This window comes from Strix uralensis, chromosome 5 (assembly GCF_047716275.1).
Source record: "Strix uralensis isolate ZFMK-TIS-50842 chromosome 5, bStrUra1, whole genome shotgun sequence".
Lineage (NCBI taxonomy): Eukaryota > Metazoa > Chordata > Aves > Strigiformes > Strigidae > Strix > Strix uralensis.
The window spans coordinates 84,237,169-84,261,251 of NC_133976.1; the positions used below are offsets into that span (position 1 = coordinate 84,237,169).

The 24,083-nt window shown below is 39.7% G+C and overlaps 1 protein-coding gene across 1 annotated transcript in view; it reads right to left on the minus strand.

The window, feature by feature from the left end:
- VWF (von Willebrand factor) overlaps positions 1 to 24,083 on the minus strand; it is a 146,900-nt gene that overhangs the window by 77,787 nt on the left and 45,030 nt on the right. The window contains exons 16-23 of the mRNA XM_074872045.1: positions 22,155 to 22,395; positions 21,257 to 21,351; positions 19,817 to 19,977; positions 12,768 to 12,871; positions 7,304 to 7,442; positions 5,449 to 5,583; positions 2,262 to 2,408; positions 1,466 to 1,606 (exon numbers count right to left, since the gene is read on the minus strand). Of these exons, the coding sequence (XP_074728146.1) occupies positions 1,466 to 1,606; positions 2,262 to 2,408; positions 5,449 to 5,583; positions 7,304 to 7,442; positions 12,768 to 12,871; positions 19,817 to 19,977; positions 21,257 to 21,351; positions 22,155 to 22,395 (1,163 nt within the window). The remainder of the gene's footprint in view (positions 1 to 1,465; positions 1,607 to 2,261; positions 2,409 to 5,448; positions 5,584 to 7,303; positions 7,443 to 12,767; positions 12,872 to 19,816; positions 19,978 to 21,256; positions 21,352 to 22,154; positions 22,396 to 24,083) is intronic.

The window sequence follows — 24,083 nt, forward strand, 5'->3', positions numbered from 1 at the left end:
CCATGGCAGAAAGCAGAGTAGAGCAGGTCACCACCTACATTTTCTCCAGTTCTTACTTGTACGCTGCAGTTTTAACATAGACGTTCTGATGACAGAAAGTCCTACTGTACCAAACATTCATCCTGAAAAACAATCATTCACGGCTCTACAGAAGGCCCATGAGACTCACAAATATGATCAGTCTTCAGCAGACAATACCCAAGGCCACTGCTGAAAAAGAATGGCTCAGTAGTCTCCCCTTGTCCCGCTTAATTTATCTAAGAACAAGGACCACTAGTATTGACATGGCATTTACCATGGAGACAGTCTGCAGGTTCTGTTCTGTGCCTATTACACTGAAATGAGAAGCTGCTCCTTCTCAATTTTACCCTGCAGTCTCCCTCATTATTGCGACTTCTGTGCTCCAATCAAGCCATATCAAAAACAGTGACATTCAGCAAGATAATGCTGTGGTTATGTCACACTCGCACATAATTAGCAAACTAGCCCAAAAGATTTCATGTGATCAAAAATGCTTCATTTTATTTTCTGATAATGTAAATCTTTTAAGGAAAGATCTAAAAAAGGCCTCTCTTCCCCTTTCTCTCTGAAAATTTGGAGGAATTTTCAAGAGAAAATTTTCAGCCCTAAAAGCATCATCTGAATGAAATGCTTCATTTTACAGATGTCAAAACAAATTGTCTTCAAGTTGTTTCCTCACACTTTTTGATTTGGAAATACTTTTGGCCACAATTATTTGTCAGCTCAAGACAAATTTATTATTCAATTTCATTCTTTCAAAACTCTGTATTTAGAAACAAGAAAGTATATCTCATGTGTAGCATAATTAGTACCCCACGATATCACCTAATCTCTGGCACCAGGTCATAGATAACACTTTCATATAGCAGGTAATCTCCTCAAAATTCAGAAGCAGTGATAGATAGCAATAATGTCTTACATCCCCTCCTGTATCTTGTTTTTTCTGTTCAAGTCTCCCCAGTCTGAAAATAATAACTGAATTCTCTTTAAAAAAGATTGAGAATTATATGGAAAGAAATTAACCTGCATGTTCAGCTGTTCATAAGTAGACAGACTAAGATTTGGTATATAGAAGTTTGGATAGGGAAGTATAAAATTTTTATCTGAACTCCCTGTCTGAAAATTACAGCTGGTTTTTTTAGATTAAGCTCTAAAATGAGATTTCCAGTTATACCTGGATTTCAAGAATCTGGGCTGGCAAACTCTATGAACAGCCTTTACCATACAGATTGGCTATTTTAACATTCATCTGAAGCCAGGCAGCACAGAGACCTTAAATAAATTAATTGATCTTTTATCAGATTTCAAGAAATAATATTATTTGGCAAAAATATGGGGGAACGAGTTAATTTCTATTTATTTTTATCCTTCCAAACCTCTTTGCCCCCTCTTGAGTGATACTGTAACCTGTATTAATTAGTTTTCACAGTTCATTCACAATCACCTTTTCAACATCAGCACAGTATGGATTAACTTTCCAAGAATTCCCAAAGTCAGCTGGATCTACTTCAAGATGTTCATTGCTGCTGGTCAAATCATTGTTTTGGATTCCATCAAAATTTCCACACAGACCACACACTCGATCCTTGCAGGGAAAGAAACACAAAATACATAAATCTTACATCTGTAGACTGGCTTAGGGTTTTGTTAAGAAGTTCTTTTAGCCTAGTTCTTTAATGGCACAGGGTTTAAAAGCTGAATTATCCCCGGTCTTGCCAAGTTCACTAAAATAGACATAGTCTCTCACAGAGAACATTTAGCTCATATTCCCATTCTACCTAGCCGAAAGTAGGACAATACTGTCTCCAAGGACTCCAGGAAGGAAGACAGCAACTCTGATCAGTGGTGCCTGTTGGCTCTATTTGGAGTACATCCCTCCAATCCCATTGTATTTCTGGAGTTGACTGTCCTATCGCAATCACTAGTACACCTGGCTCCTTATACTGCTGCTCATGAATACAGAAGAAATCACCCAAGGCATAGTTATTCTGAGGCACCACAGCATTCATCTTTTCTGTCATAGCTCGTCTCCAATGATCCAGAATTTACCCCTTGCATTTGAACTATCAGGAAAATAAGCAACCCTTATGGTATTATAAAAAAATCCCTTTGTTTTCAGTCAAGTGCCTAATACTCCGTGGAAATGTATCAGCATGTCTGCATAAAAAAATTGCTATTCTCCAGAGACAGGGTAAGTGCATTCTTTAGTGAGAATAAGTAGTAAAGCAAAAAACACTTACTTTGAAATTGCCTTTTAAGATAACTGAGACTCCCATGGCCAGATCCCAGGTCACACTGATGCTTTTGCCCAGTAAAATGATGTAATAACGGCCAGACCTCATGACTTCTAAATCACTGTCATCTTTAGGAGGTACCTTGATGTTTACCTGAACAAGAAAAGCACATTGTGCTATCAGTCATGTCTCTAATTACTATTTCACGTAGGTCACTTTCCCAGCGGGATACACGCTCATAGGTTGACAGCTATTTTCAAACACTGTTCTCCAGAAAACAGATAGGTCCCATACACTATGCAGATGCTCCAGAGCACTTGCAGAACTGTAAGCAAGGTATGGGGAAGGAACAGATTACAGGATAGTCTCTACACTGAAAAGTTTCTGTAGATAAATTATTGCCTTAGAAACAACACTTCTGAACAGCAAATTAGGATACAAGTACAGTACTTCAATCACATCACATTTCCATAATTTTGAATGTGGCAATGTCCCTTGTGCTCCCGAGGTATAACATACACTCACCACAAATGCTGACACACAAAGCAATGACTAAACAGAAGGAGGGCTGATAAAGAGGACAGGGTATACCAAATTAAGGATCAGTTTAGTGTTCAGTTAATGGTTCACTGAGTAATTACATTTTGGTTTATTTCACATTTTTAAGAAACTAACAATTCTGTGCTCCTGAGGCAGGTAGCGACAAAAGGGCTGGCTAGGTTTAAGAGTAATGTGAACTGGGAGAACCACATTCATCAGTGGCCTCTGAAAGACCAGAGTCTGATTCTGAAGTCAGGAAGGATTTTCTTCCCAATCAGCTACACCAACAGGAAGAATCCTCAGAGATTCATTTCGGTGTCTCTTCATTTTTCCATCACTTTCACTTCCCCCCTGTGCCTCTTTCCATCTGGCTGCAAATTCACTGCCTCTAGCTACTCAGAATTTAAGAGATTAATTTAAAATGCTTTCTTTCACACCATAATCCCCTTTCAATGGGAACTCTAATAGGATTATTAACCACATTTGGAGAGAAAGGTCTGGCATGGCTGTTACTTTAAGCACCATTAATGCATTAACTGAAAACTGCTTACTTGTGGAAGAGGCAGATTAAAACTTTCAATCAGTACAAATAGTGATTAAAGCAAGGGAGAAAGAGGTGCCCACAAACCATTCACACACTCCTCAGTTTGAGGGCAAAATATTTCCTCATCCTACTATTCTTTCTTGCTCAATTCAGTAAAAGCTCAGCACCATAATTCAATTCTGTTCATCTCTGGGCTATTATCAGAAACCTTTATCGCCAGAGAAGACAGTTTACAACTTCCAAGGATCTCCTAAACAGTCTTTAGGGAAGAATATGTTAAAAGGAAGCTTTTTCATCTTCTCCTATGCCTAATGTATTACTATACAGTCGAGTCACACTTGGTCACGTCACTTCTAAATATAGTAGTCTCTGTTTTTCCAAACTCAGGCAAAAAACAGAGGAAGACAAAGCTGAGCTGGGAGGTTGACCAGAATTTGTAAGTTTATGGAGGCTTTTTGCCCAACCATGAAGTCATAAACTTTTGACCCTGAAAACTGGCAGATTTATTCGTTTCAGAAAAGCAAAAATTGTTTCATGGTAATTTGTTTTTAATGTGAGCCAGAACTGTAACATGCAGATACCTCAATTAAGCCTCCCTTTACTTAAAACTAGAAACTGCTCTCAAAACAATATCATCGTAAAACAATGCTGCTTGGAAACATTTTAATGGCAAAAATAGACTAGATTCTCCTGCTTGCTTCTAAGGACTCTTGTGGAAAAAGAGTGTAGGAAGTAATCACTGGTTGAGAATTTGCCTAAATCTTCATATCAGTTGATTTTCCCCAATCTCTCCTTTGGTTGCTGTTATTCCTAAGAAAACGTGCTCTAGATATTATTACACTGAGCCTTAAACTCTCTAGAAAGCCAGATAAAAATTCAGTCAAGGTTGTGTGGACAGCCTTGAGGTACAGACCTAGCTCTTGCAAGGACATACTCTCTCAGGAACCAAACACCTGTTGCTGTAGTTGCTGGGTGCCTAGTGACCTCCTCTCTTTTCTAGCCTTTCTTGAGGTGTCCAAAGGAATCACAGTTTTTCTGAAAATCTGTCACCTACAGAAGCTTTCAGACAAAACTTGGCTCTAAAGTATTATCCTGCGCTACTATTCACCCTCACCCATGTAGGGGATTCTTTAGCAGTAGAAAAAAATGGTTGGGCAACCAATATGTCCTATGCTCATTCCTCCAGCAACCAAAAGCCTGCATGGTTCATATGCTGTCAAGATGCACTGAAAAAACACAATTTATAAAGGTCATGTTTTACAAGTTCCTGTTAAGTATCAGTGGCACACAGCAATTCGCAGGCAATTTGCAGGCTATGCAAAACCCTGTACAGCTTTGTCTGTTGACCCAAACAAGGCACTTTTCACTGGGAACATTTTTGCAAACCTCTGGTCCAGATACCAGTTCAGAGCACAGTACTTCTGAAAAGTGAGCAATTGAAACACTATAAAGCACCGTAGCTCTGTAATGTTTGAACACACAGAAGGTCTTAATTGTTGCAGTGCTCAAGGCAAAGAAATGAACTTTGTCCTTTGGAAAGCTTGTTTCCTGCAGTGGGGGGATATGGGGGGTGGAAGTGATTTTTGGTCAATTCTTCAGTGCTCATTGGTAGGAAAGAGGGGGGAAAAGGAAGCATTCAGTCACCTGGATTTTTCCATCTGACAGTTTAACAGGGGAAAAGATGGTTCATATTTGCTTCTGCAGTGTCAACTTGTGTGAGCTACAACTTCCTTTTTTTCTGTGTGCTCAGTCCTTCAGATGGCTAAATTAGGTCTGAAGCTTTACTAGTCATGGGACAGTAACTTCTTAGTTCTTCCTTGCACATAATGTAGCTTAAAATAGACTTAGACCTCCCACGTTCAGGAAGGGCATTCCTCATATGAGCTTGCATTGAAGAGCATTCTTGTCTGACATAGATTTGTTGGCATCAAGCAGAAATACCAAAATGTCATTATACTTCTGGAAGCAAAATGGATAATTATAATCCTGCTAATCTGTTAATTTTATCAAGAACCACTGAGCATGAGATCATTCATGCCTCATCTTACTAAACAACCTGAAATTCTTTTCTCCAAAAAAGGGAAAGAAAGAGAATAGAAGTGTACGTACATTTCCATTAAACAACTCTATTTCCCCACTTTCATAGAGAATGATAACCCTTTTGGTGCACTTTTCTCCAGTGAAGCCACAGCCTTCATTTGAAATGAGTATCCGGAATGTTCCAGAGTTATCCTTGCAGAAATCCTATCAGATGAAAATAAATGAATGAGTCATTAATGTGGAACATTTAAAAAACACACAGAGACCTATGGAGAAAAAGGAAGTCTCAAATAATACCCTCTGTAATCTGTGGCCAGTATGTTGGCATGCCAACTGTTTCCATATTAATCTATTTTGTGCCCAGCCTTTGATATTCATGTGGTCCACACCCTTAAAGAATGACACACGCTCTGCCAGCGACACACACGTGTGCGTATTTTGCAGGGTATTTTTGGGCAGGGAGAATCCATGCTATTACAGCATCTGTGATATTTTGAAGATGTACAATTGGCACAGTATACCTCTTAATACATAGATATTAATTGATTTAATGGTGAAAACAAGACTCCGCAGCTTTAATGGTAAAATAAAAATATAAACCTAGAAGGTTAGGTTAGAAAGAAGGGTTAGAAGGAAACTTGTTGCACAGTCTTGAGCAAAATGTTTGATGCTCACGTTTTCCCACCTGTACGTGAATAATAATTACAATAATGTCAACCTATTTGTTGGGGAGCAATTACGTAGTTTAATGTATTGACTTTCTTTTAAGATAAATATTTCTGAGATGCATAGAATTAGTAGTACATTTACATGATGACTCATGACTCTCAGGCCTTTTAATTTTTTGGGTTTGTTTTATTTCCAATAAAAGAAAAAGACCCTGTCTATAGCTGTCTGTGTTTGTCATCTGAGGAAAACAGATCTCATTTTCATTTTAAACAGTTCTGTAGTACTTTATTCTATCACCACCCTTAAGACCTTTACACAGAGCTCTCACTAGTGTCAGAGCTATCATTCTTCTAAGGTAATCCAGCTGGCAGGTAATCCAGGTGGGAGCATAGTTCAAAGACCTAGCCAGAGACAGGTTGATCACACTTTCCTGCCCAAGGAGAACTGCAAGGAGGAATGTGCCTCACAGAAACGGTCTGTGGGGAAAATAGGAGCACACCCAAGAAACCTGTCCCTTCATAACTGCAGAATACTGTTGTTATTAATTAGCAGTGGATCCATTTAATGTTAGATCGAATTTTCAGATAAATCCTTCTTTTGCATGCACATTTTTAAATACACAGTGATTTGCATCTGTAGATGAGCATTAATCTTATTCAACTCTACAATTCTGGCTGCTCCCACAAATCACAAGTTGATGTTAGTGTGCTATGTCTTTATCCACCTCTTCCCTTTGCTGCGAAGAAAATGGATATTTTCAGTGTACTCCAAACAGCTTGGTACATGGAATAGGAGAGTGACTTTTGCCAAAGTGAATGAGCAGAGTCTGTGCCCTGGATGCATTAAAGGCAGGTTCACCCATCACTCCTTGTGTCACTCAGTCAGACAGTAAGCCATCACTACAGGATAAAGAGGCTAGTGGGGAATGAGGAAAGATGGATTTATGGGTATCTACAATTCCTTGTTAGAGATGAGATTCAGACAGCTCCTCTCTGTACCACGCTGCTATCACTGGATTTATGACTGCCAGCTAGACACATGAAAACCTAACTCATTTCTATAGAACACATTGCAAGCTTCAAAGTTCTCAAGGTATCTTTGAAATCATTAATAAATTTTGCTGTCCTCTACCATACATCTGGCTTAGTAATTAAGAATACTTTACTGTGATTTATCCAAACATTGGACTTCTCTTCTGGTGTAAAACACCTTATATATTATCAGACAGCTTCTTTGGCATTTGACATGGTCTTACCTGAACTAATACATATTGACAATTTCCTGGAAACTTGTATTTCAATCCATCAAATGTCAAATAATGAGCTGTACCAATAACAGTGCAGGTGCCATCACACATATTTTTGGTGCATTCCCACTTTCGACCATGGCACACACTGTAACACAGAAAAGGAGTCAGTGACAGTTACCATTATTTCTAATGTATATAATAAGCAAGAGAATGCAAGGTGCTTTAGGCAAAGCAAAAGAGCAAAATTTCTGCCTCCAGGAACTCATGATTTGAAGACTCTCCAAAAGACACACAAGGGGTGATAAGCTATTATTTTGCCCTTTTCCCGGGCCTGGGTCAGGGAGTAACCAACTGCAGAGCAAACAGGAGCATTGTTCCTCTGTGTGTCTTAACCCAGCCATCAGCTGTGAGGAACCTCTGCCGTTGTCTGTGCTGCTGTCCATCCTCAGGTATGTCCCCAGCAGATCCGCGGTGTTTGGCCTTGAGAAGGTACTCTTAGGGGTCTCCATGCCTGGGTTGATGAAATCCTTCTCTAGATAGACTTCCATAACTACGTTACACTACTGTGCACCAGATGACACTCACTCTCATTAACATAAAGTAGCATATGTTAGCAATGGGTGCATAAAGCCAAACAGTGCATTAACAACTTCAGTGAATAAGGAATGTGTTTCCCTTTTTCTTCCAAGCTGCATGTAGGAGTATGTGCTTTTTGAACTTCCCTATTACAAAAAGAGGCCTGGACAGAGCCTGCTAGAATATTTCATACTACTATTAGTATTTTATTTTGGATATGTCGCTGTACTCTGAGTAGCCATTTAGAAATACATATTGATCACCCTCTAAGGACCATTACAGGATAAATATGAAGTATAATATCAGCAACCCTGTTTTTATTTGCAGTACTATCCGTTTTTCCCCTCATTAAAAGCCAAAATAGTAGTAAATTTATTATCCAACTGATGCCAAAGGACATGCACTTACTCTAGCGATCAACTTCTGCAACCAAGTAACCAGGACCGTAATTCAGTCTGCCCAGTGGGTTTTGTTCAGATTATATACTTCTGTATAATACCACCCTTCTCCAAAGAGATCTCTCTGTTTTTAAATTAAATTCATTCTTCATGGTAGTTTATGTGACCTAGCAATTGGAGACATTACCTCAGAGTCTGACAAGAACACACATATGGATAGAAGTATTTCTTTTTGTGTACATAGGTACACATCTACATACACTCTCTGAGCAATGTCCTAGGGTGTGATACTGTCCCCTGAGGTCTCCTGTGGTGATCGAACCAGAACGCCTGCCCTACAGGAGAATTCAAATTTTGAGACGTACAAATAGGCATAAGCTAAATCTCAGCTTACGTGACAGGAGATATGACAAGACTCCTGATCATGAAAGGAGATACACCAGTCGTTCCCTGCCTGCATAGCTTGCAAGTGGTGTTGAGATCACCTCCTAGACTTCCTCACAAAGACAGAATATGCAAGAAAAAAAAAAAAAAAGGACATTCTGACATGCAGAGCAAAACGAGATGGTGCCTTCTTTTTTCAGGGGGAGATGAAATCTGAAGAGCAATCAGACATAGGGTTAAGGTCTTGATATCATTATACCCACGCTGTTGTAGCAGCTGTACTGCACTGTCATTATTACACAAAACCAGGGATGCCATTTATGAAAGGGACAGCGTTCTCTTTTTTCACTCCTTTTGCACTCTTTTTGCCTTTTGTTGTTCTTTGTTGTTTCGGCTTTGGGTTTGTTTTAAAAAAACAAAGTAGAATGAAACAAAAAAAAAAAATATGGTAACCATCTTCCAAGTGGATATTCAAAACGCAAAGAAATCCAATTCTCTTATCTTGCTGTAACTCAACAGGTTTCAGTGTAATTATACCAGTGTAACAGACAGAAGGAAAAACAGTAGGGCTCCTAGTCTTCATGATGACACCAAACCAGCCACATTCAACACCAATCATTACTAAATTTCTGAGAGTTTCCAAGAACATTTGTATCCTTTCATTGCTGTAATACATAATAATCTAAATCTTACATGGTACCCTGATAAATAAGGCTCAAGGAGGTAAATATGCTCATGTTAAAATGAGGGAAAGAGAGAAATTGAGAAATAAAGAGGAGAATTCAGAACATCCACCCTGTCTTCTTGCCCTTTTCCAGAGGTATCCTGGAGAACCACAAGCCTCGCTGCAGAAGCTGCAGCTATGAAAGGGGATCTTTCCTTTGGCATCCACAGGCTTTTGAACAGTGAAATAAATTGATTTGCTAACTAGCAAGAGACTAAGTAAACAAAATAAAAAACAAAGTCAGTGAAGTACAATCTGCTCACTCCTTTGTTTGCTATTAATTTTGGGGAGTTAGAATAGCATCTGACCCCATATCTAATAATCTAATCATAATAATTTAATAAACTAATAAGCAATATTTTGCTTGAGGTTGGAGAAACTTTCATCACTCAATGCTTTATGAATGCAGATGGACACCATCATTACCCCAGGAACTTTCTAATCAAGCTCGATAAGGACAGGGAAAGGGGAATTCTATCCCTGCTTTACAGATGTAAGAACTCAGAGGTAAAAAAAAAACCTGAAGTACTTTCCCAAGATCAAATTGCTAAACATAGAAAAACTGGCTACTGAAATGAGTTCTCTAATAATGCCTTAACCCAAGCATAAGCATTGTTTAATCTTGATAACACTTCACAGCATAATAAATATTGTGCAATACATTTTCTTCAAAGAATGAAATTTCAGTAACGTGGAACCTATTGCACCCTCTGCTATTAAATCTCTGCTAATAGGTAGAGCAAGACCAAGATTTTGTATATATGTGCACGGACAGATTATAAAGTGTGTGGTGTAGCAAAACTCAGATTAGCAAATTTCTGCTGTGTACTGCTTCATAAATGTTATTCCAAAATTTTCACTGAGCTCTACAATGAATTCCCAATACATAGCATAACAAAAGTTTTGCCACTGGCTTAGACTTGGAGACATTCCGTTGTTCATGAATTAGGGTCTCCCATATGTCAAGTCGAATGTAAACGCCAAATCTGACACCTCTGGCTCATATATTGCGTTTGCAGGTGTTCACATCTGGCTAAGAACAAGTGAGAATGAGAACTCCTGCAACAGCAGTACAAAAAGCAAAAACAAAAGAAAAGGAAGATCTGACCTCCAAAATGCAGACTCTCAATTCTTATTAATTCTCAAAGCAATAGTAATTTCCTATATCACTTTCTAAATGACATTTGACTTGATATTTGAGGAGAACTATCGTGAAACTTTTTAAATTCACATAGTTCAAAAAAGCCCTAGTGATATTTTTGAAGAGATCTTATTTCCAATTTTACTTTCACATTAAAGAAAAATATCTAAAATGAGAGGAAGAACTTTTTATCAATGAGAAAAGGCATGATTTCTAACATTTTTTTTGACCCTGATACTAAAGAAAATTCTATGTATTAGAGGAATTGTCACTTACAATGGCACTGCCAGAAACAAAAGGGCAGTTACAAGAATGAAGCAACACGTTTATGATTATTTTAAGATTGAAGATTATAAGAATGACTGAAAATAAAAATGATTGAAAATTATAAGAATGACCGCAAATAAAAATGACTGAAACTAAAAAAAAAAAAAAGGTTATTGTGAAGAATCTTGCAACTTTCACAAGGATGCCTAGTTTTACACCTTACTGTTCTTGTTTCAACAAAATTTTCATTGTGTCTGTTTTTCAGCTGAGTCACCTTTGCCTAGATGTAATGTAAGCAGGTTATAGTATATGCATCTATATAAAAATATCAACTTTTCCTCCATCTTCCTCCCTTCAAAACTGCTTTTCCTCAGGTCTAATTACAGTATATGATTCACAACGTACTATGTAGCTACAAAGGAAAAAAATGAAACAAAACACTGGAAAGTCAACATTTCCATATAAAACCATAAAACTTTATATCCAAGTCAAATTTACACTAGTCAGGAGCAGTCCCACTAGTTTAAAAATTCAGCACTTGAAATCACTGTTGCTCAGAGATCAATGCACAAAACAAAAGCCAAACCAATGACTCTTTAATGGTGCTGATTCTCTGATCCAACCCCACCCAGTCATGCTGAGGATAACAGAAACACTGCTCCTGGGGTGCCACAGAGATGGGCAGGGACATGTCAGGTAAAACATACAGGAGATTCCAAAGTCTAAGTTCAAAGAGAACACAGTTTCCATGCTGCTGGTGGCTGGGTGTCCTACACCTTGGACTCTTGGAGCTCTGCAGAAAAGAGCCACCATTCCCTCCGCAAGCACACACGGAGAGCAAAGCACCTCCAATGCATCAAGCATGCTGTGCAGACAGAAGCCAAGAATTATCCAGCAGGTAAACACCCTATTCCTTACCCAAAGCTGTGCTGAGAGTTTCCCTCCATGCAAATCTCACAGCCCAGCACTTGCTTTTGAACCTACAAATTTTTTTTCAAGAACCAAACAGGATGGATAGGGATGTGGGTGAACAGCATGGAGCATTTACTCTTTTCTTCTAAGTAGATATCACCAACTCCCTCTTCTTTTTCTCTCTATTTTTTTTTTTTTAAATAAATCAATGGACTAGGCACTCATTTGAGATGTAGGAGGTCAACTACGTTTCTGCCTGATTCTTTAACATATTTCCTGAAGAGCTCCTGTCATATTATAGTTGGCATATCACACCCCTTCTGCTGATGCATGCTTCTGGCTGAAAAGGACTGATTTGAAGGGCCCCAGACAGCAAAAAAAAGGGAAGGATAACAGCAGAGCGTAGCAACAAAGTACAGGCTCCATTCCTCCCACCCCAAATGAACTCCTATATTGTTATCTTGCATTGCAAAATCAAGCAGCTAGCTCTCCAGCTAGTGGCTGCAGAGGACCTGCACAAATACATAGACTACTTTTTTGCAAGGTACCAGGTACAGTTTGACAGAATCACAGAATCATTCAGGTTGGAAAAGACCCTTGGGATCATCGAGTCCAACCATCAGCCCGACTCTACAAAGTTCTCCCCTACACCACATCCCCCAACATCTCATCCAAACGACCCTTAAACACACCCAGGGATGGTGACTCCACCCCCTCCCTGGGCAGCCTATTCCACTCTCTGACCACTCTTTCTGGGAAAAATTCTTCCCTAATGTCCAGTCTGAACCTCCCCTGTTGCAGTTTAAAGCCGTTCCCTCTTGTTCTGTCACTAATCACCTGTGAGAAGAGACCAGCACCAACCTCTCTACAATGTCCTTTCAGGTAGTTGCACTGGTCTTTACACAACACATGAAGGCAATATGCTGGTCTGTGCAATATGAGTATTACTACACTGCAAACCCTGACTTTTATATAAAATAGATCTGTTAAGAAAACAATATTTTGTTTTAAAAGAAACATGTTAGGTGTCCTAGAGAAAACCAGAAAAATGCAGTTCCAGTAGCTCACCAGGTGTTGCAGTCACTAGTCACTGTGTCTCCCTTGGCATATTCTCTTCCGTTGTGAAAACACGGGCATCTCTCAGGAGCAACACACTTGTTTTCATGTCGCACCTAAGCAAAACACACAGTTTGTCAGCATGTGGGCCTGTCGGTATGTGCCAGTACACAGAGGAGTAGGCACAAGAACATGTGCATAAAGAATAAAGAAAAGGATAGATGGAAAGGTTCAAGACTATTTAAGGTAAGAAAGGTACAGCATTGATAATATTTTTTCCCATTAACATATATAGATCTATAGGTACATAAATCACAGTGTTGCTTCAGCAGCTGAACACCAGATTGAACTGCTGGGAGAATAGATTAGATTATAGAAGAATGTTGTGATGAAAATGTCCAATCTGACCAAAACCAGGATGTGGAGAAGGTAAAATAGGCTACTTGTATATGACGAGCAGGTGAGAGCTTCTCACACAACAAACTGAAGGATGGCCTAAAAGAAAAGCAGCCAAACGCAGGGCTCAGCTGGGCTAAAATCTGAAATATGAACACTGAGGAAGAGACAAGGAGCTGCAGTGCCAGAAAAACCCATGTGCAAATGCAGGTTCTATCGTCACAGACAACAGCACCCCAACAAAGCCACCCCCCTGTCAACTCGCCTCTGAAAATTGGAGTAGTCACTCATTTTCTTTCAAATCCCTATTTATTTCCTAGAAGGCAGGATAAATACCAGTCCACTTAAGTCATTATTTCACTCTCACAGGCTCTGTTGCTGGGAAATAGGTCATTATGTTCCATCTACATTTTTTTCTTTTTCAGTTTTACCCTACTGATCTTAGTTTCACTATGTATAACAACAAACAATTTGTGCCACTTAAACAAAAATAAAGCAAACAAAGAACCAACTAATGCCTTTAGACTATTCAGATTTTTTCCATTCCTTTTCTCTGTTTTTTCTGTGATTATTCCCTTTCCATTTTGAAGACAGACAGTTTTAGAAAATCAAGCAAAACCAAGGCTGGCTAAGCTGTTTTTCACTTGGTCGTGGTTCGGCAAAGCCAGGGGTAGGTTTGGCTCTTGCTTCATGGAATGCTGAAATGGAGAATGCTTCCCCTCCCTCTCATTCAAAAGTCACAAAATATCACCTTCCCACTTTCAACTCTTTCTGTAAAATCATTAAAATAGTTTCTTTTTTACCATTAAATACAGGCCAATGAGATCAATGTAGTCTGAACGCCAGGTTAATAAAGTAGAACAGCTCTGCCTTTTCCTATGGGGACCTAGAACTGCCACAGGGAACTACTAATAAAACGGATTTCACAGCCCTGAGACCTTTCATTCATATGCAGCTCCACATGCTCTGTGGCTTATAGAGAGCTATATTATGCCAAATAAACTCACACCAATAGAAGCAAGATGGAAACAAAGAAATGCTTTTCTAGATGATAGACCTGGGGCTCTTCCTCAGACTTAATCTCCACAAAGGACAGGGAGAAAACAGGCCAGAGAAGACCATATGTTTATGGTCTTTGGGGTGTTTAATTCCTTCCTTCCTTCCTGGTGGCATTCAGGAAAAAAACAATATATGACTTCACACTCATGGCTACATTTCTGAATTTTCCACACTGTTCAGCAACACAGTTCACAAAAGACTTGAGGGCTAGTCTCTGGATACAAAATTTGGGATTAGACGTGTGGTTAGCAAAGGGAGGATTAGGACCTCTTCTACTTGCTCCCTCACACATTGACATGAAGCTAGTTACAGCCTATCCCCAACTCTAAAAGCTTAATAGACTGGTATTAGGTGTTTCCACCACAGACATACACCCACCATGAAGCTACAGTTCAGCAACTGTTAATTCACTGGCAAAGAGGGAAGACTACCTTGTTTGAACACTGCAGAGTGGGTGAGTAGGATTTAGAAAGCTGGGCATAAATATCCAAAGTGGACTTTGACCAGAAGACTAATTATTTGTGCTGCAAAACTCAATGGATTATGATTTTGTTAATAGTAACACACAACCTACTGGTCATATTGACACCACATCCAAAAGCTGGTATATCTGGCAGCCCGATGAGCACAGTACCATGTGGTACTACAAGGCCAGTGGCATTATTCACCAATAGCTGGACTTTCCACGGAAGTCTCTCAATCCATCGATAGACAGCATTTAATACAGGAGATCTAACAGTCTTGAGTGCCTGAGGTGATGGGAGGCATGAGTGTTGTGAAGGCAACCACAAGGAAAGACACAGGTTTGTAATGAGAACAGATACTGTTTGCAGCATCTCACACCCTTATGATGATGCTCCTGAGAGTGCATCCATGGGATTATAAGTGGTTAACTAGCTGATGATCCCCCCTCTACTTGGGGATCTGACAGAAACGTCCTTCGTTTCCTTGCTCTGTCTTATTAATTTCTAAGCCTTCACAAATCTTGCAAAAGGAAGGACAATATCACAGATTTCAGAACCTTTAAAATTGTTCTCCCCTAAACTCTGCCTTGATAAGGCTGAATTTTAATCTCTCTTGATCAATACAATTTTGATGAGTATCTCACTGCCAAGGGAAGCTCAGATTTTCACTGTTCCTCCTGATACACCTGAGGACTTCAGCAGAAAGTCAGTCAAAGGTATAAAGGAGTATGGGATTAAGTAAAGGAAGTGGGTCAAATTAGAACCCGATAGCTGATATGTTTGAACTAAAACAGCCTGTCACCATTTCTGTGCAAAGACAAGTCAAAAACATGTTAGGACACACCACTCAACACGTGCTGGTTTACACTTCGCTTTTCTTTCTTATGTCAGCTGTATGCTTCTTCTGTTTGTTTTATGAAGCATTACCCTTGGGCAGATGCACATACCAGAAAGCTGGTACCCACCTCCTCGTGAAGACTCTGTCGTGTTGTTCTACAGGATAAGCCTACACTGAAGAATATACAACAGAGCTAGCAGGAAAATCAAAATAGCACTCTATTAAGTTTCTGTTGAAAACAGATTGGAAGAAAAAAATATTTCAAACTATACTGATTAAAGAGGTTTTTTTCCTTTTTCTGCTAACATATCATAGTTTTAGAAATAGTTTTATTTCATCAGCCAGAATACAATAAAATGTTTCATTTCAATTTTAAACCTTAATTTACTTCAGTTGTTGAAAATTGAAATAAATTCATTTTCTAGTTTTGAAGTGTCTGGATTTTGTTCTTTCTGATTGTTCTGCTCCTCTTTTTCCCCAGAAAGGTGGTTAACACTCCATTTGTATATTCATTAATATTTTCCAATGGGAAAAACCTGGAGTGCTGTAAACTAATCTGAGAAAGCATATTTTTCCCCACACTTCTGCACATATGTTATGATTTATTTTTTCTGCTCTGCAAAAGGGTGACAAGTATGGAGAATTTCCCACCCTCCAGATGATCAAAGACAGAAAAAGAAGAATTACTTTTCATGACATATTGAACATTTTTATTTTCAAGAAATCAAAACAATATAAAATATTAAGTCAAGGTGAACTGGAAAACTTATTTTTCAGTTGCAAGAAATTAGTTTTCATTTGCATTTTCTGACCAGGGAAATAATCAATTGATTGATTGGCAAATTCTCACCCCAGCAAATTTTCCCGTTCAAATCTAGGCAACTGCGGCTTCATGGTCATGAACCATCTTTGAATGTTGTTTTTTATTATTTTTCAGATATGTAATTCAAAATTGGGCGGCAATTTGTGCATACAGATTTTAGACTATGATTTCCTCTGTTTAAGACTGATAACTCAGCTAACTGATATATAAACATCTCTTCATATATGTAGGGATAACATTGCACTTAATTACATATTAAGTGTTATATATACTTGCAAATTGTACTGGAGAGTTTTCTGCGTAAACTACGTCCCATTGACTGTTTTTCCTGATCGTATGAACCATTTTAGAGCCAAGCGAGAAGATTAATTTTTTTGTTAATAAGTTATCCAGGACCATTCATAATTTTTATACACTACTGCACCGCAAAAGAAAAAATCTTCAGTAAAATGGCACAATTTCTTCCAGAATGGTATGTGCAAAAATTTATTCCCATAAATGTTCAGTAATCTGTTACTTCCCACAGACATTCCTACAAACAGTAGCTCACCTCCATGAGTGCTTGTAAATTAAGCAGGATTACAGAACACCAACAAGGGAGACTGATGGGTAAAATAAATACTTATACCATTTTCCCGTCCCTTTATTGCTCAGCTCTGTTGGTACAAGTCTGGAAAACACAAACTTCATGACTTTGCAGCGTTTTCACACAGTGTGCTCAGAGTCTTTAAGGTAGAGAGAGGCAGGATGGAGAGGAGAACCTGGTCATCACCCCAAATCCTTCCATTTTCGGCAGCTGATACTGGGACCACATTGCAAAAATGCAAAAATAAGGGAAAAGCCTCCCCCAAACCACCCTGGTTAAGTACCTATTGGTGATGAGGAGGAAACTGCTCTTTGATGTCAAGCTGGCAGGTCGTGTGGAACCACAATGCCAGGAGGCCAATGTGTGGCAAAGGACACCCACATAATGAAAGCACCGAGCTTGGTCCTGCCTTTGCATGGCCATGCTTCCACAACATCATCTATATACTGGCTTCTCCCATCGTGGCTTTGAGAAACTCGAATCTCTCAATTTTTATTCCCTACCAAATGGGAAGCCAATGAGAACAAGAAAATATATAGACTGTGTTTACTGGAAGATTGAACCATACTGTCATCTAGCGGACAAAGAACATATTTTACTAGTTTAAAAAAAAAAAAAAAAAAAAAAATACTGGGCCCGATTCTTCTATCCAAAACCTGACAAACCACCTTGTTGAATTCAGGGGCATGTTTCACATCGCTGCAGAGTCAAGTGGAATTTCCAGTTCCAAAATGCCAAAGACTGTTTCTCCTGGCAAGAATTTTATGAAACAGTTGTCTGAATGATAAGTCCAACCTACTGAAAAGAATACAAAACTCTATACTAAATCTGAAGGTTAATTACTAGGAAGTTGATTTAGGGGAGGGTTTTGGGTTTGGTTTTGTTAGGGGGGGCTGTCCCATCCCATCCCCCGTCCCCTTTTTTTTTTCCTGTTGAGTAGTTTTCATAATTTGTTTTCCATTATTAGCTCCAAAGTCTACTAATACGATATTCTGGAACTGAAACAAATCTCAAGCCCCTTTCTGATTGTTACGTACAGAGAAAGACCTATTCACACTGGAGCACTTGGAACTTTACACATACACAAACTTTTTAAAGTTTTCTTACCACACTACTATTTAGGAATGTTCTTCTCTAAAAGGAAAGACATGTGAAAGTAAAAACTGAAATGTGAAAAGAAGCAACACTTGTTTTTAAAATTGTGGTGAAAATTTGCTCAGTGTTGATACGGATGCCTTCAAATTCTGTTCTGTATTTTTCACTTTGTACCTATAAAGCACCTCACAAGTTTGAGCTTTTGCCTACAACTGGCATTTTATTCTGGAGTAGCATCTACTTACATAATGTGTGTTTATCAGCAAAATATGGTAGCAATGTTCAAAAGATACTTTAATATTAATTCCAGAAATTACTGTATTATGAGAATTCAAGGGGGGTTATTGTTTCTAGTAAGACAGTGGAAGGAATCTGGGGGGAGAAAACACCTGTATTCATACAGAATTAAAAACAGCATGCCTTTATAAAAATACATGGTTCCAAATAAAGTTAATTGCTTTTAAAATGGAATTTAAACTGGTGGTTGCAGTAAATTCATTAGAGCTAAAGCCTAAACATAAACATGCATCTCAGCCCTAGAAGTAATAACCCACACCTTCATTTGCTAACAATCAATGTCCAGTGCATATCAGTCTGAGCCTGAACCTTGAACAGCTATAAAAGATTTTTTTTTTTTTTTAAATAATCTTTTGCATTTCTAGACTTCCTGGGTTGCAGCATTTGAAAACATCTTGCTTTACCATATGCCTGAGTCAGAAAACTGTACCAGCACGTCTCTAAGTACCATGGGTATCAAATAAAATCTCACAGCTGTATTTTAGCCCTCAAACAAAATAAAGACACAACCTCAACTCTTTTTCCAACATGTACTTGGTATGTTCATCTGCACTTCATGCACTAAACATCACAAACTTCTTAATCCCAGCAGTTTTCCTGGACAGAGATCTCAAAAGTGTCATTTATTTAACTTCATAAAGAGTGTAGCATGTGCTCCACCTCCATCTTATTCACATGATGCCTAGGACTATACCCCAAGCCCCCACTAAGATCCTGTGCAGAACTCTTCACCTGCCCAGTGTTGCACAGCACTGAACACATGCTTTTTTCTACTGCTCAGAGAACAGCAGCAGCAAGCTGCTGTCTATTCTACTTTATCTGCTTTTTATCAGGGCTCTAAATTGACATTGAGTTCACAGTCACTGGCTTAGCAAACAACTATTTACTATTTGCTCTATTTAAAAATGACTAGATTAATAATTAAATTTGAGGGTTGCAGGGGAACATAACCCTAGACTTCAGAAAGCATTTTACCAGTGAAAAAAGCATGCTCAGCCCACCACCTGCAACTCCAGGACACCCTCTGGCATCATCTTAGCAAGTTTTGTGTCCCACGTTCCTTCTCACGCGGAACTCTCAGTTTAGTACAACACACAGGAAGGCAGCAGAAGAGATGGAGACTTGACAAAGAGGCAACGTATCAGCAGGAGGGTTTGGGTGGAAGTGGGGCGGGTATCTAGGGTATGGGTGCCTGTGTACTTCTGTCTCTCTGACTGGGGAAGTTCAATAAGACCGAGGAGGAGTTTGGGAGAAGAGTTGAAGAAAGGTATAAATTGGTCTTTAAAAAAGTGCATTTTGGCTTTTTGATTCTCAATTATTTTTACAAGCTGAACTTCATCTTCCATGCAGATACACTACTGTGTAATGTAATGTAAAATACATGTATTTTAAACCAGTCACAATTTAGCAGAGTCAATACTTCACAACCGCATGTTTCCAAGTCACAAGAAGACTGCCGGTAGGAAAAAATGAAGGCAAGAAAACAAAGAGGAGCCTGCTTACCATCCCTTTTGGACAGAGGCATCCAGATATGCAGCCATGGCTGATGCACTCCAAGTCATAATTCTGGCAAGTCTTGGCACACTCCAACCCTTCAGCTCTTGGGTTGTTTGCAGGACAGACAAGTTTTTCCATGGGGGATCTGCATGTCAAGCTCCTTTTTACTTTAAAAAAAAAAAATCAATTTACAAAAATTGCAATTAGAACTCAAGTCTTGTTAGCACAGTATTTTTCTAAAGGATGGGTCAACATTTTTATTAGAAAACTAATTTAGGATATAGAATAGAGCAATGCCACCACACCACCATGCATGACATCGTAAAGGTAACAGTCCCCACTTCTCATGAAGTGACCTCAGTTAGGCTGTCCTAAAAGCATGTATTCTAATATGGATGCAAAAGGAGCCGCACAAGTGTTCAATTCTAGATTGCACTAGGGCTACGAGCACACTTCAGCATGAAACATATTTCAACCTGTAGCAGTGTACACTAGCCATGTCAGCACAAAATCGATGCTCTGAGAAGCAACAGCACCATGTATTATTGTGGTTAGACTCACTTCCAACACAGAGTATAACTACATGAGTGACTGTTGATAACAATGCCCTTAGCTTAAACACAAAGTTTTCAAACTCTTTGAGAACTTAGGTTCTGACAGATCAGGATTTCCCAAGAAACTCCAGGTTATTATTTCAAGCAATGTTAGAAATACGCCTCTCTGAGGTTTTGTAAGTCTTAACGCACTAGTATCAGGAAAATTATGTCTTAATAACAGTACAGCAAGAGTTTGGTGAGTTATACACCTAGAAGGCTTCACCTGAAGGACACTGGGGGCCAATCAGTGACACTGTTACTGGTGACCTACCAAGACATCCCTCTCCCATCACAATCCTATAAGCTCCATTCATATATCAGTGGGAAACCTCAAAAAATCCCAGGCCACTGATGCCCTATTTTCTAATGCCTATCTCTACATGGCAGTTGTTAGTCTCCAGGAGGTTTTTTGGTAAGATGTCTCGTGGCTGGAGGGCCCACTCAGTGCCTGGCAGCACTCTAACCTTCAAGCCACAAAAAGCTTCATCTGCACCAGAAAGTAGAGCTTGCAACCTGCTAGTCACAAGCAGGAGGTATAAAGCTGGCTAGTTACTCGTGTCATGTGACCTTCAAATAGCAATTGGAGGCCTCAAATGACCGTCAAGGCACCCCTTAACCTCTTCAACTAAAGAGAGACTGCAGTGACTAACTATAATTTTGAAAGGTGGGACACCATGAGCCCTGCACTCTCCCATGTAAACATTTTGTTTCTATCCTGTAACAAAAAAAAAAAAAAAAAATCAGAAAAAGACACATCACCAGCCACTACAACCTCTGGTACTCTACTCTAGATTACCAAGAGACTGAAGAGGGAAAAAAAAAAAATATAAATTTTTTAAGGCATACTAACTTCTGGCAGATGGCCTCTCATCAGCGAAAACATCTGGCAGGAAGGCACCAGGAACTCTGTTTGTACTGCAGTGCATGAAACCATTTTCACAATAGCTGAGAAAAACAAATAGAGCTTATATTTAACAAAGTGACATTTAGCTTTCACTCACACTGTTGTTTTCAGACAGGACCACGGGCAACTTGACAGTGCACCAAAATCACACCTCTCATCGGGGCTGATCTGTTGCTTACCAAGCTTAAAGACAAACCTTCCTTAAAATAGTTGCAGTGCTATACTATCATGGTAACCCAGCTGACGCTAGCCCTGTCCCACTGAATCCAGTGCGTCTGCACAGGCATAAAACTGGGCAAGTTAATAGTCAGGTCTGCTGTGGAGAGATGTAAGGGGCCAATTAGTGCCTGCAACTTATGACTTTTGTGTTAGAAGAGAAAAGGAGAAGACACTGTTCCCAAAACTGGGCTTGCCAGGAGCCACCCAGCAATTACATTCCTACTCTCAATGTACCGCTACTCAATTTAACAATTAGAAGCGCTTTTTAATATTTGTATCTTTGACAGAGGTAATTAGGCTTTAACATTTAAGAAACGTATCTCAGTACATTAAAGTGACAATTTTAAAGCCTTCAAAGTACCTATTGTCAGCAATTAAAGTCCATTTCAAACTGGCAGGAACTCTTCATGGAACAAGGCTTAGTATTGTTTTCTAAGGTGGCATTTGAAATTATATGGATAGAGATGTAACAGTAAAACTCACCGTTTGGTTTGTTGGAGGCAAAATCTTGCCCTCTTTTAAACTAATTTCAGTGGAGGTATAGGAACTGAAGCAGTTAACCACTCGGACTATCCGTAAATTTGAGTCACAGCGTGTAGGGATGAGTTATGAACATTGCACTTACCACATGGTGTAATGATCAGAAAAGACATCCTCTGGCTGGAAGATCTCACCATCATAGTAACAAGGGCAGCGGGACTTTGGCACGCACTGCTCGTGTTCATCCAGGTAGTGCCCGGGTGGACAGTAGCATCCTTCCATGCAGAGATCATCACAGTCCTCATCCGGGTAGGACAGAGATCTGCAGGTCTGGTTGCACGGCATCCCACACTGCTGGTACACTTGGTCTTTAGGACAGGTCATTGCTGTTGAATGATGTACACATCAGGGAGACTGGAATTTCATCCAAAGCCAACTAAAGGAAAAGCTGCCTAAACCAGACTGGGAAACTGGGGATTAAAATGTATTTACTTAATTTACACATCGATGGAGGCCTGTATTATTCTGTCTCTCCTTAACTCTGCAGCACCAGTGAGGCCTAGGGCACTGCTTATATATACAAAAGCAAAACCTTATTATGTGCAGCTCCCAATAAATGTCAGGACTGGATTGCAACCCCTGCAATGGAAATCCATCAACAACATTTCATCCAGAATGAAAAACACGGGCTCTGTCCAACCTCCGTTATTACTTGGATCTACAAGTTAGGAGCATTACAGGTGTCACGTACACATTCACACTTCTCTTCCTTGGCAACTTGGTTAGGCACAATTTGGTCAAAATAAGTAGAAACTTATGTTTCTGCCATGATAAGCAGGTGCTGCAGTAGTTTAAAGCCTCGCATCCCAGCAGCTCTCAGTCATTTCTGTGGAAACAGGTGCAAATAATGAAGTAGTGATGGTGGAGCCAAACCTTGGGTACCAACGATTTTTCACACAATCATCTCGGTTGGAAAAGACCTTGAAGATCCTCCAGTCCAACCATTAACCTCACACTGACCATTCTCAACTCCACCAGATCCCTCAGCGCTGGGTCAACCCGACTCTTCAACCCCTCCAGGGATGGGGACTCCACCACTGCCCTGGGCAGCCCATTCCAACACCCAACAACCCCTTTGGAAAGAAATCCTTCCTAAGAGCCAGTCTGACCCTGCCCTGGCGCAGCTTGAGGCCATTCCCTCTTGTCCTGGCACTTGTTCCTTGGTTCAAGAGACTCATCCCCCCTCTCTGCACCCTCCTCTCAGGGAGTTGTAGAGGGTGATGAGGTCTCCCCTCAGCCTCCTCTTCTCTAAACAACCCCAGTTCCATCATTTTTTATGATTAATTCATTTTTATAGAGACCTAATTATGGTCTTCGGAGACATTTTGGCTTCTTTGTTTATAAAACTTTTACTTAGTTCTACAGTGCTGATTTTGAGGCAATCTCCTCTGCATACATCAGCATCGGCACTAGATGGCAGCTATGACAACACATTTCAGAAGACTGGAAAACTAGTGTTAATCAAGGGCTTTTAAGAGGCCTCCTGATAACCAGGATTTACAAAACCTGTCGTTTGTAGCAGCCTTCCAAAGCAAATGGCCAGAGTCCTAAGGTGATAAGGTAGGATGTTCAGCAGAGCGAGAGAAGCAGCTGCAAATAAAAGTTGGCATATTTGTACTGTGTTAAAACCGAGATCAAGGGCTTACAGAGAAAGCTCTTCCTCTTGTCATCCCTGCAGAATGATTTGATAATCCCTACCCTCTCTTCTGTGAGCACACACCCCTGGGAACTGTAGCAGCAATGGTAGGAAAAGAAAAACTATAGCAAGGCTACAGCCTCACCCAGCTGCTAGTAGGGCTGAACTAACACTGAGGCTAACAAAGCAAGGCCTACATACTAATCAACGTCTAATGCTTACCTTCACAAAATTCTTATGAAATGAGGAATTACTTCTACTTACTGAAGAGAGGCATGGTTGCACCAACATCTCCCCAACTTCTGTTGAGGCACCTGAAGTGCCATACAGAGGAACGTAAGCCCCTAACTTGAGGATCCAGACCAGAGGCATCTAAGG